The sequence below is a fragment of the Myotis myotis genome, unplaced genomic scaffold (genome assembly GCF_014108235.1).
Source record: "Myotis myotis isolate mMyoMyo1 unplaced genomic scaffold, mMyoMyo1.p scaffold_m19_p_1, whole genome shotgun sequence".
NCBI lineage: Eukaryota > Metazoa > Chordata > Mammalia > Chiroptera > Vespertilionidae > Myotis > Myotis myotis.
The window spans coordinates 48,361,786-48,374,719 of NW_023416313.1; the positions used below are offsets into that span (position 1 = coordinate 48,361,786).

General features: G+C 46.3%; 1 protein-coding gene across 1 annotated transcript in view; it reads left to right on the forward strand.

The window, feature by feature from the left end:
* Positions 1-2,037: 2,037 nt before the first annotated feature.
* Positions 2,038-12,934, forward strand: part of PARM1 (prostate androgen-regulated mucin-like protein 1) — a 100,161-nt gene continuing 89,264 nt past the window's right edge. Inside the window, exon 1 of the mRNA XM_036336425.1 lies at positions 2,038-2,538. Coding sequence (XP_036192318.1) covers positions 2,496-2,538 — 43 coding nt within the window. The 5' untranslated portion in view covers positions 2,038-2,495. The remainder of the gene's footprint in view (positions 2,539-12,934) is intronic.

Genomic DNA, 12,934 nt, shown 5'->3' on the forward strand with positions numbered 1-12,934 from the left:
AAGTGTTGCTAAATGGTTAGAGCATTGGCCCAGGCACCAAAGGGTCATGGGTTTGGTTCCTGGTCAAGGGCTCATACCTGGGTTGCAGGTTCGATCCTGTCCACAGTCAGGCACATTTGGGAGGCAACCAATGGATGTCATATCCATGTCTGTCTGTCTGTCTCTCTCTCTCTCTCTCTCTCTCTCTCTCTCTCCCCCCCCCCCGCCCCCGGCTCCTTCTCTCTCTCCCTACCCCTTCCTTCCTCCATCCCTTCCACTCTCTCTAAAAATCAATGGGAAAAAATATGAGGAGGTGAGGATTAACAAAAAATAAACTAAAAAGTAAATGATTTTGTTAAAGAAATTATTTCAACTCTATTTTGCATACAGTGAAAAACCTTGGACATTTTAACTGATTAGTATGTGGGCATCACCATCCTTTGGGTACCAAATAATCATCTTAGATATCAAGTCAGAATCACACATGCTTTGTACTCCATAGGGACTTCATTAAAATTTTGTTGAACTTCAACTGAATCATTTTTTCTGTGGTTTTGAAAAACCTTTATTTCTGTCATAGAGTCACTTAATACATGGCCCTAGTTAAAGGCACCAGCTCCTTATGGAGCAGCCCTGCAAAAATCCATCTGTGTGTGGTCCCTGACTCCATGACGACCACAACCCAGATGCAGAAATTCTTCATAATCACGTAGATTACATCAGAAGCCAGAAAGACCTCCGGTCAAAAGCATTCAGAGAACGTGTTTAACAAATTGAATTTGCAGTTTCTCTAGCCAGGAAGGAGGGAAGGGAGATGGGCACTGTTTGTGCTGATATATTTTACTTCTCATTCCAAAAGGAATCAATAAATTTACCAAAGCAAAAGAAAACCTCTGAGCCCAGTTTTTCTTTCTGGTTGTAGAAGCATGACAAGTTCTACAAGTGGTTGTCAGGTAGAGAAATGGACCCTGTCACAGATAAAGTAATGAGGCCCAAAAAGGGGGAAAGGTAAAACCTGAGGCTCCGGTATGCGAGAAAGAAGTCACAGAAAACAAAGCCATTCTCCAGCGCTACTAATGGTCCTGAACAAATCAATTCTTTTGGAAGGCTCATTAATTCCTGCAGCTTCCTAGCTCTAGTGACTAGGCGACCACCAGACTCATAGTCACATAGATATTACGTGATGATCCACCATCTGGTCTGATAGAGGTGAGAGAAACAAGCCAGTCTAAATTAGTGGAGGATTAAGTGAAAGGTCAGCTTGGATCAGTGTTTACACACAAAGCTTTGGGGGCTTTGAAGAATGAGTAGAGTACAGGGGATCACCCAGTGTGTTTGGCAGGCATCTTACCTGTACCATTAGCTAGTTGTGAGACCTTGGACAAGTACTTAAGTCTCTCTGTGTTTCCATTTTCCTCCCCGAGAAAATGAAGCTATAACAGTGCTCACCTCAAAGCACTGCTATGAGAACTTGACTTGGTGAAAACCTGTGCAGCACCGTTGTCCATGCAGCACACACTCAGGAAATGCCAGCCTTTGCTATTAGCGCCCTGGCGCATACAAACTGTGCAATTACGAGTCCAGCCCCTACCAGCTCTGCAACATTGAGCACATGACTTCTCTGTGCCTTGGTTTTCCCATACGTAAAATGGAATAATAATTATTATTATGTCATAGGGTTGTTAGAAGGAGTCATGGTACAAGACCTAGTCTTATGTCTTGCTCAGTAACACCATGATCAATGTTACCTGACATTAGTGCTATTTCTTCTAGTAAGAAGCTAAATCAAGCAGCAGACATCCTGGCTCAGGTACCAGGAGGTGCAGTGGGGTTGAATGTGTGCGAGGGTTTAATACACAGGCAGGAACCTTCGAAGAAAGGATGGAAAGAAATGTGTGTGCTCTTATAATGATGAGTTTGGCTCTTGGAGGTGAGGTCTAAAATGGCATAAGATCACCTGTTTAAAGACTGTAAGCTCTTGTAAAAACAAAACAACAACAGAAACCTGAGATAAATTCCTGAGAGCAGAGATCTGCTCACACTTCTTTGCATCCCTACTCCCCAACACGGAGCTAGACACTGAACATTCTCTGAACCCAGTCAGAACGCGGCTCTCCAGCCCTGACTGTCCAGCAGAGGCCGCCCTGGGCCGGGCTCCCGGGACGAAGCGCCGGGAGAGGGAAGGCCAGGGGGTGGCCTTGTGGTCGCCGCGGGCCGGGGTGGGAGGGGTTTGGCGCGGCGGGCGCGGCGGCGGAGGCGGCCCCAGGCTCCCGCAGCTGGGATGGAGCAGAAGCTCGCCGGCCGCCGGAGGACACGCAGCTGACGGAGCGGAGCCGGAGCCGCGCCGCGTTCGCCTGGCTTCCCCGTCCGCCCGCCGCCGGTACCTCCCGGGCCGCTGGGCTCCCACCGCCAGCCCGCGGGGCAGAGAAGGAGCCGTCGGCGCCTGGGGCGCTCGATCAGTCCCGACAGACTCTCCCGCTGCCCGCGCCGAACTCGGCACCCAGCACCAGGAGACCATGATCTGCAAGACGCTCTTCGCTCTCTGCATCTTCACCGCAGGTACTTTGGGGCGCCGTGTTCCCGGGGGACGGGGGGGGTGGGGGGGCGGGCGGCTGGCGCCAGGGTAGGGGCTGAAACCCGGAGACTGAGAAGTCAGTCCCCGCGTGCGCGGGGGGGCCCCCGAGTAGTGGGAGCCTCGGAGGTTGTGCTAAGGGTTGTGCGCCCTGAGGCTTGGGGTGATGTGCGCCTTTGGGGATCCTGAACCCCGCCGGACCGAGGGGAGGGCTGGGTCCCTCCTGCCACAGCCCGCGGCGTCCGCACAAAGTCCGGCTGAGTTTGTAGAACAGGTGGCTGCGCGGCGCGTTCGAGTCGCGGGTGGGCAACACGGTCTGCTTCTGGGCTCCGCCAGCACCGCCTGCCTGAGTCGGGCGCCCCTCTTCTCGGTGCGGTTGGACCCTGGGAGGGATGAACAACGGAAGAAGCGAGGGGCTGGGGAGCGGGAATGGGGGGAAAGTGGAAGTCCTCCGGGAAGGTGTTAGGCAGTGGCTGCGCGCCCCGCCAGGCTGGTCTGCGTTCGCGGAGATTTGGCGGTTTCTGGCCGTCCCTGCCTCGGGATGACGATGCGGCATCGGAGTCCCAGGGAAGCTGCCCCGACCGGGTTCAAGCTCGGGCTCACCAATGGGGTTTGCAGTTTTACCCAGTGGTCTGGAACCTCTAAAACTGCGTGGCGTGGCAGAAACTGTTAACTTAGCTAAAACTAGCATCCGCCCGTTTCATCCACTCTCCCCTGACATTCACGACAGAAACGCACTGCCTAGGACGGCTTCCCCGCCAGCGCCTCTCCGGTCTTGAGAGTACGGAGATCAGGAGGCTGGAGAGGGAGGAGCGGGACTGAGCTGGGCTCGGTGGGGGCCTGGGAGAGACGCAGAGTCTGGAGTTGGGATATCCGGTTTTTGCAGAAAATGCAGTCCAACAAGGGACACCGGAGTAGGGACAAGGCCAAGGCACGGGGGGAAACAGTAGCTTGAGTGCGCGGACTGGCATGTTTAGATAAGAATGTTGCAAAGTCACATGCACACGCCAGTTTGACTCCTGCTGGTAGTCCAGCTATAGTTTTCTTCCTGGTTTGCTGTAATTGTGGACACAAGTCGCTACAGTCCCTTGAAAAGAAGCTAGGGCTTCCTGGCAGCTCTCAAAGGATAATGCGTTTTGGGGAAAAGTTTCCCGACGTGAGACTATAGCGTGCGTTTTTCCTCTACTTGCTGTGCGCCGGAGAAAATTCCCTTTTCCCTCTGGCATCTGAACAGTTAGCAGACGCGTCTGCAGACGATCCGGACTGTGGCTGCGCAGCCCTGGGCCGGGCTGGGAGCACCTGGAACCAGCAGGTGTAACCCGGCATCCAGCCCCATGATTGCCCTTGTGGCAATATCCGGGATCCTCTGAGCAAGAGATGTTTACAAGTGACATGAAGGGTGCCTTCACTTTCTCTTACTAGAAATCCTTTCTTGAGGCTCCAGAGAGACTCAGAGAACCTTGAGTGAGACAGTAGAGCTAGTAGGTAGGTTTGTCTGCTAATTTTATTTCATGACTTGTCTTTTTCATATATATATATGCACTGGCAGTTGGCAAAACCGGGATTAATCCTACGAGGCAGTGTATTGTGACATTTTCCCCGCCTAAGGAGCTCAAGATTTTTTTACTTAGCCTGTTTTAGAATTCCACCCCGCTATTCCAGGGACAGGAATAATACCTTGTTCACTGCCAGAATGAGGAGGGTAGGGGTAGCGGGTGGCTCAGGGACCAGGGAGCCGCCTTATCTCCATCCCTGCACACTTGTGTGGCGGTCAGAGCCAAGCAGATAACAGGCTCCCTGTTCTGAGGCTCTCCTGGCCTGGAAGACAAAGTTATGCTTCTGTGTGTGTCTCCCCAAGAGAATGATGAAGCTTCCTTCCCTCCTGCGGGTTTGTACCTCTGAGGGAATCTCTTTAGGAGTCAGTGTGGTCTTAGAGCTACTTGAGGTTCTTTGCATCCCAAAGTAAAGTGTTTACAGAAACTGAAAAAGCACTTTTTAAAGAATAAATAGGTATGTTGGTAAATGGCAGAGGGTTGAGGTTGAGGGTTCTGGAAAGGAAAGTGGCATGCATGTTCCAGCTCTCAGGTGTTTCACCAGGCAGCGGCTTCTTTTCTGTTTTCTTCTCCCACCCTCCTGCAGCTTTAGAGGTTCAGGACAATTTCTGTAAAACTCTTCAGATGATACTATCGTGAGCCGGGAATGGGGTTTGGCAGAGCACATTTTTAGCTTAATAAATCAATATATACTTAGCATTTCCTCCACCCTGCATAATGGACACTGGAAAATATGTGTGCATTGTCAACCCAACAAAGTAGATCTCCATATTTACTCACTTGTATTTTTTAAAAGAAGGAAGACCCCTAACCGGTTTAGCTCAGTGGATAGAGCGTCGGCCTGCGGACTGAAGGGTCCCAGTTTCGATTCAGGTCAAGGGCATGTACCTTGGTCGTGGGCACATCCCCAGTAGCGGGTGTGCAGGAGGCAGCTGATCGATGTTTCTCTCTCATCGGTGTTTCTAACTCTCTATCCCTCTCCCTTCCTCTCTGTAAAAAAATCAATAAAGTATATTTTTTAAAAAATAAAATAAATAAAAAATAAAAGAAGGAAGAGAGAAACCATGGACTGTCTTCAGTTCTCTCAAAGTTAATTGTGGTAGAAAATTAGCTATCATGCAAGCCATTCCCCAACACCTCTAACGGCAGTGCAAGGCATACAGGAGTCCTGCCTCCAAACTGAAATACAAGCCAGAACCATCGAGGTTTGGCAGCAGAACCTGGAGTGAGGGAGGATAGCTGCCACAGAAGCTTCCATTTCCATCCCTCCCCCTCTCCCCTCTGGATTCTCTTTCTTCATTATCACCACCATCATTGCCACCCTTCTGTGTTCTATGTCCCAATTTGTTTTTAAAAACTTCCTCACTGAGATATTCTTGGACTTTCAAAGGGCCTTTCCCAAACACTCAAGAAGGACAAAGGGGAAAGAAGCATAAGTAAGAGAGACACAAACCCCGGGGATCCAGCCTTTCCTGCCCTGGGCCTGCCCTCCCTGCCCCTAGTCTCCCTGCATTCTGACTCACCACACAGGCCCACTTACTGGCTCCTGGGTGGTCAAGACCAGGAGCTAGATTCCAGTCTGCCACCCAGCTACAGATCCTATTTGTGTTTTGGGCCTATCATAGCTCTCCTCCAAGTGACTAACAGCTAGAATGTCCTCCTCCCTTAAGGACAACCCCACCCTACACATTTATGGCTCTGTTCTTACCACATATGTCAGGACCCTGTCATAAGCATATTGAAGCCTTATAAATCTTATCACAAACATGTTAAAAGTAAACAAAAAAATATGTACATACATTTATAGGAATAGCAAGGTTGCCTGTGGTTGGGTGGAGTGAGGGTGAAGGGTTGCTTGCGTTCCTTACTTCCTGCTCCCCTGAAGTCTGTGTCACAGTTCAAGAAGTGACACCTTCACCTGAGAAGGTGGAAGCTCTTCCTTGTTACCTGATACATTTACTGAGGCAGAGTTGCAAAGTGATAAGCACAGAGATCCTGCCGCTAGATTGTCTAGGCACAAAGCCAAGTTTTACTGCTTACTAATTGTGTAATTTAGGGCAAGTAACTTAACCCCTTGAGTTTTCTTATCTACAAAATTGAGGGATTAAACCTCACAAGGTTGTATAAAGTGTTAAATGACTGAAGATACCTACAGTACCCAGGACATAGTAAGCACTCAATAAATGCTAGTTATTGTTGTTGGTATTAGTCCTATTAATAAAATTTACTGTATTTGCCACCGATTAGGTCATCCTCTCCAAAAGCAGAGTTTATTATGTTTATTCTTGGACAATGTAAATCAAAGATCTCAACTAATATTCCAGCACAGTGCCAGCTGTTCTGGCAAACCCTAATGTGCAAATTAAGAAAAGATTCAGCTCAGCCTACTAACTGCCTAATTTGAAAAGGTTAATAACATGCCAGCTCCAATTTAGCACAACAGTCTCAAAAATGCTCGGTAGAAGTCTCACCAAGGACTTTATTTTTCCATAGTCTTTTGCAAACTGGTATGTTTCAAAAGCCCAACTCAGCTAAACCTTAAGGTCAGGTTCCCAGAGATGCAGATTTGAGATAATCCCATCAAACAACTTAGGAAAAGACAGCTCATGGTATCTGAATGATCCAGAATGGCTCTCTACAGTACCCAAATCATATTGGCCAGATCGCTACTTTGGCACATTTTGACCTGATCTAATTATACTTGTGTTTATATACTGTATATACTAGAGGTCCAGTGCACGAAATCGTGCACAGGTAGGGTCCCCAGGCCTGGGTGGCGATCAGGGGCCTTCCTTCCCCTCACTGCTGGCTGCTGGCTGGAGCCTTCCTTCATTCCACGCTGCCCCCTGGTGGTCAGCACACATCATAGTGAGCTGTTGAACTCCCGGTCAGTTGAACTCCTGAGGGGACAATTTGCATATTAACTTTTTATTATATATATATTAGCCTGGTATTTTCATAGTTTGAGCAGGCTTTTATAGCATCCACCCGAGAGAGACATTTAAATAGAGACATTTAAAAATATTTTCAAGAGGGATTGGCTGTTTTAATACCCAAATGAAAGGAATCCTGGCATTTACAACAATTTGCTTTCTTTTGGAACTATCTGTCACTGACATTGGATGTGTTAGTTTAGGAACCACATATTTTCTTTGCTAGTAAGAGATTGAATGAAATGAAAGAGTTGCTTGGAAAAATTGATGTTTCATTTAGAAGACAGAGGCAGTTCTTAAAAGAGGTAGGCTGAGCACATGTGCCTGATGCAATGACTACTTTTTACTTGAAAATGCAGGGCTAATAGGTTATAATCCAGTTAATGTGCAAACAGGGTGACTATAAACTAAGAAGATTTGTGTATGTAGTTCACGGCATTACTTTTTTTAGTCACTGCTTAAATTAAAGTGACGAGGATTGACATAACATCAGATTTTCTAATCTGTGGATCTTTAAATGTTCATTATCTTTTACAACAGCATAGCTTATTTCTTTTACCTGTTTAATGTCATTTATAAACCTTGAGACCTTTGCCATTTTATAAGTAATAGAAATCACAAAAACAAAATAGACAATTCCATAATACATTACAATTATATAATGTTTTTCTTTGGTTCAGGATGGTATAATGTAGATGGAAAATAAGTTGTTCTAATTTTACTTTGGCTAGTGTTGCCAGATTTAGCAAATGAAAACACAGGTTTGCCCAATACAATTTGAATTTTCAAATAAATGGTGAATTCTAAGTATATCCCTCCCACACAATACTTGGGACATGCTTAAACTAAGTAATTCTTCCTAGTTTACTTCAAATTTAACTGGGCATCCTGTGATTCATCGAGAAACCCTACCTTGGCCTTTTCACCTGCAGTTCATCTATGCAGTGGGTTTGACATTAAGATTAGCTTTATTTTGAACATGACCTCACCCTGCTCTATTTCATTGGTAACAATCTGTTCATGGGAAGACATGGGGATTTCATAGCAGCTCTCTCTTAAAGAGAAGCTACAAGGATTAGGATTCAGAGGCAGCTCTCCAATGAAATATTTGGAGTCTGACTATATATCCAGTAATAGTGCATTATTGTGTATTTCTGTTCAGTTGGTAGGATTTCTGTGCCTCCCTGAAGCTACATTACTGGACCCTCTTGTAACCATTCCTCTTTACAAAACTATATTTTAAAGGGTGGTAATGTTCATGCATAGGAGGTGGAAGTAGAAGCCTTCTAGAATCCAGCTGGCAGCTGATTACAAAAGAAAGTTATAGAAGAGCTTTGGATTTCAATGATCTCTTCTGTGCCAGGCTCTTATACATCTCACAAATATTAATTAGATAAGGTTTACATGATTCCTGCGGGAAAGGGCTACTGGTATCACTTGTGACTATATAAAGCCTGAAGCAGCATATTAGACAGAATTTCAAGGCAGATAAAAATTATTTAAGCTATCGGATCGTGGCAGAAATTTGTACCTTTCATACCCAAGGCAAAGTCTGTAAGTAGGTAACTGTTAAGTGGGAAAAAATTGTGGGAACTTACCAGGTGTCATATTTAGAAAATATGTATACTCAGTCTCAAATAAGATGAATGGTAGAATACAACTTTGATGATAATATCTTCCACTTACTGCCCAAATTCTGACATCTGATTTTCTTTTCCATTTGTGAGGAAATAAGGATATGGGAGCTTTAGTGCAGGTGTTGAACATGAAAAGGATTAAGGGAGAGAAGATTTTACTTACTTCTTTGTTTGATTTTTATTTTTATGGCCATGGTTATAAAATTCCAGCTATTATTCCAACTTCCCATTAGTTAAAATATATATTTTCTTATATTGGGTTATTAAAATACTAGAAGCCCATTGCATGAAGATTCACGTAATAGGCTTTCCTTCCCCTGGCTGCTGGCACTGGTTTTCCTCCAGCACCCGGAACCCAGGCCTTTGGTCTGGCCGCAGCGGAGAAGCCAAGCTTCTAGTCTAGGCTTCTCCCCTCCGGCCGCAGCAAGGCTTGGCTTCTCCACTACAGCTGCAACGAGAAGCCAAGCCTCTTCAGTCTTCAGCCTTCAGTCTTCAGTCTTCACTCCAGCCAGAGCCTTCAGTCTTCGCTCCGTGCCTGCATATGCAAATTAACCGCCATCTTTGTGGGGTTAATTTGCATAGTCACTCTGATTGGCTGGTGGGCATAGCAGAGTGACACCAATTTGCATGTTTCTCTTTTATTAGTGTAGATATCTTCTTTTAAAGATGATATTCTTGCCAGCTTTATGTAGTCCAGAAGCATAACCTCATTACTGACAGAATTGATTCACCCACTGCTGTACCCATGATGGATTGTGACTGGTGCTGCCTGCCCCTTATGAAACCTTTTCAGTTTCTGTTGGAAAAGCTTTTGTGATCCCACAGATAGACGGCAGAATAATACCATTATACTAGCAGTGAACTTACTTTTATTTTATTGCTAAACACTTTATACTATATGATTCTTGCTTTGTACTGTGATTCAGATCCTTTAGGAAGAACAATAACAATTATCTATACTAATAAAAGGGTGATATGCTAATTAGACTGGATAGACCGGATGTCTTCCGGACCTCATTCCAGGTGTCCTTCTTGACAAAGCCTGGGACATGGCCAGCCTGAAAACCACCCGCAGCCCCTCACCCAGACCGGCCCTGCCCCCAGCAGGGACCCCCACCCTGATGGGGGCGGGGCCGGCCTGCAAACCCTGCAGCCCCTCACCCCAGACAGACTTGCCCCCAAGCAGGGACCCCCCCACCCCAATCTGGGGTCCCCTACAGGGCAGGCCAGCTGGCCCCCACCTGTGCACCAGGCCTCTATCCTATATAATAAAAGGGTAATATGCATATTGACCCTAACAGCAGAACGACCAGAATGACCACTGGACTAGTCACTATGAGGTGCACTGACCACCTCTTGGTCCCTTTCCCCGGCCAGCAGACTTCGATCGCCTGATGGCCACCCATGGCAGGGGCAGGGCCAGTGAGTGGGGAGGAACAGCTGACCTCTCAATCCCTCCCCCGGCCATCAGGTACCCATCACCCAATGGCGAAGGGGGAACCAGGGGTGGGTGGTGGTGGAAGGAGAGGCTGGCTACAGGCAGCTGGGGAAGATGGCCCTGATCGCAGGCCAGGCTTAGGGACTGTATCTGCACATGAATTTTGTGCATTGGGCCTCTAGTTATGAGGATAAAAGGATGCTCTCCTATTCACAAGGCATTGGTAGTCTCTTTGTATTTTAGGGAAATGTCTAAGACTTCAGTCATTCAATTGAGTCATGTGTCATATTATGAAAGGACATCAATAGGTCTCCCAATTACAACATGAGGGGTCCCAATGCCCATTTATTCAACAGAGAGTCCTAAAGAAATCTGGTGGACTGAACACTTTTCTTGGCCTGGGAAAAGAGTCAAGTTATTGGTGGATCACACCCTCTGTCAGTCATGGCAGTTCTTGCTGTTGATGGATCTGCTGAGTGAGAGGCAAGATTAAGATGGATATGGCCATCATCCAACCAATGGGAAACCCTGGATATTTTGTCTTAAAAATTATAATTGTTGAGAGACAGAGAACCAAGATGGCGGCATAGGTTAACGCCGGAGTTTGCTGCTTTGAACAACTACTTCAAAAGTGAAACCAAAAAACGGAAGGGACATCACCCAGAACCACAGGAACGCTGGCTGAGTGGAAGTCCTACAACTAGGAGGAAAGAGAAACGCATACGGACACTCAGAGGAGGCGCAGTGCTGAAGTCAAATTCTGAGGTGCGGAGTGCTCGGAGCGGGCTGGCGGCGGAGGGCGCGGTTGGCGTTTTCAATCGGGAGGGAGTCGCAGACTCTGAGCTCCAGATCCGGGCGAGTCTTTAGGGTCCCAGACTCAAACGGGAGAAGCGGGACTGTCTGGCTTCGGTCAGAGCGAGTGCAGCTTTCTCTCTGAGCTTTGCAGCGGGTGCTGGGACTCAGAGAGGCAGAGCCCCTGGGGACAGGACTGAGAGCCGCCATAACTGCTCTCTTTGGCCCACCCTGTTGATCCTGTGCGACCCGCCCCGCCCAAGCCCTGCACACAGGCATTTGCCAGATAGCCTCAGGCAAAGGCTAGATTAGCACCTCCCTAGAGGACAGAAGTTCTCTCACTGCTGACACAGCTGATTCTCATAGCCACTTGGCCTGGAGGTCAAACCCTCCCTGGAATTAGCTACAACAATCAAGGTTTAACTATAAGACTGCGAACAAAGACCACTAGGGGGTGCACCAAGGAAGCATAACAAAATGCGGAGACAAAGAAACAGGACAAAATTGTCAATGGAAGATATAGAGTTCAGAACCACACTTTTAAGGTCTCTCAAGAACTGTTTAGAAGCCGCCGATAAACTTAATGAGATCTACAAGAAAACTAATAAGACCCTCGATCTTATATTGGGGAACCAACTAGAAATTAAGCATACACGGACTGAAATAACGAATATTATACAGACTCCCGACAGCAGACCAGAGGAGCGCAAGAATCAAGTCAATGATTTGAAATGCGAGGAAGCAAAAAACACCCAACCGGAAAAGCAAAATGAAAAAAGAATCCAAAAATGCGAGGATAGTGTAAGGAGCCTCTGGGACAGCTTCAAGCGTACCAACATCAGAATTATAGGGGTGCCAGAAGATGAGAGAGAGCAAGATATTGAAAACCTATTTGAAGAAATAATGACAGAAAACTTCCCCCACCTGGTGAAAGAAATGGACTTACAGGTCCAAGAAGCGCGGAGAACCCCAAACAAAAGGAATCCAAAGAGGACCACACTAAGACACATCATAATTAAAATGCCAAGAGCAAAAGATAAAGAGAGAATCTTAAAAACAGCAAGAGAAAGAAACTCAGTTACCTACAAGGGAATACCCATACGACTGTCAGCTGATTTCTCAACAGAAACTTCGCAGGCCAGAAGGGAGTGGCAAGAAATATTCAAAGTGATGAATACCAAGAACCTACAACCAAGATTACTTTATCCAGCAAAGCTATCATTCAGAATTGAAGGTCAGATAAAGAGCTTCACAGATAAGGAAAAGCTAAAGGAGTTCATCACCACCAAACCAGGATTATATGAAATGCTGAAAGGTATCCTTTAAGAAGGGGAAGAGGAAGAAAAAGGTAAAGATACAAATTATGAACAACAAATATGCATCTATCAACAAGTGAATCTAAGAATCAAGTGAATAAATAATCTGATGAACAGAATGAACTGTTGATTATAATAGAATCAGGGACATAGAAAGGGAATGGACTGACTATTCCTGGGGGGGAAAGGGGTGTGGGAGATGCGGGAAGAGACTGGACAAAAATCGTGCACCTATGGATGAGGACAGTGGGTGGGGAGTGAGGGCGGAGGGTGGGGCGGGAACTGGGAGGAGGGGAGTTATGGGGGGAAAAAAAAGAGGAACAAATGTAATAATCTGAACAATAAAGATTTAATTAAAAAAAAAAAATTATAATTGTTGATAGAGGTGGCATTCACAAGGAGAAATCCCTGGAATTCTCCTTTTTGAAGAACTGTTCAGGCAGATCTGAGCAGAAGAAAGGATTATCAATTTTTGAGGCTAAATGATCATTCATCATTTACATTCTAGGAGATGTTGGTGGGGAAGGAAGTTCCAAATTACATATGGAATTTGTCAGTAGAAAGGGGCTGAGGCTATTTTAGAAATTCTGCATAGGATGCGAGGGATAGGCTGGAGGTTGTCTGTTGTATGAGATGAGAAGAATATATCAGAATGGGAGATGATAACTAGAAATCATTTGGGGCTACTAAAAACCAAACCACTCGATGATGATG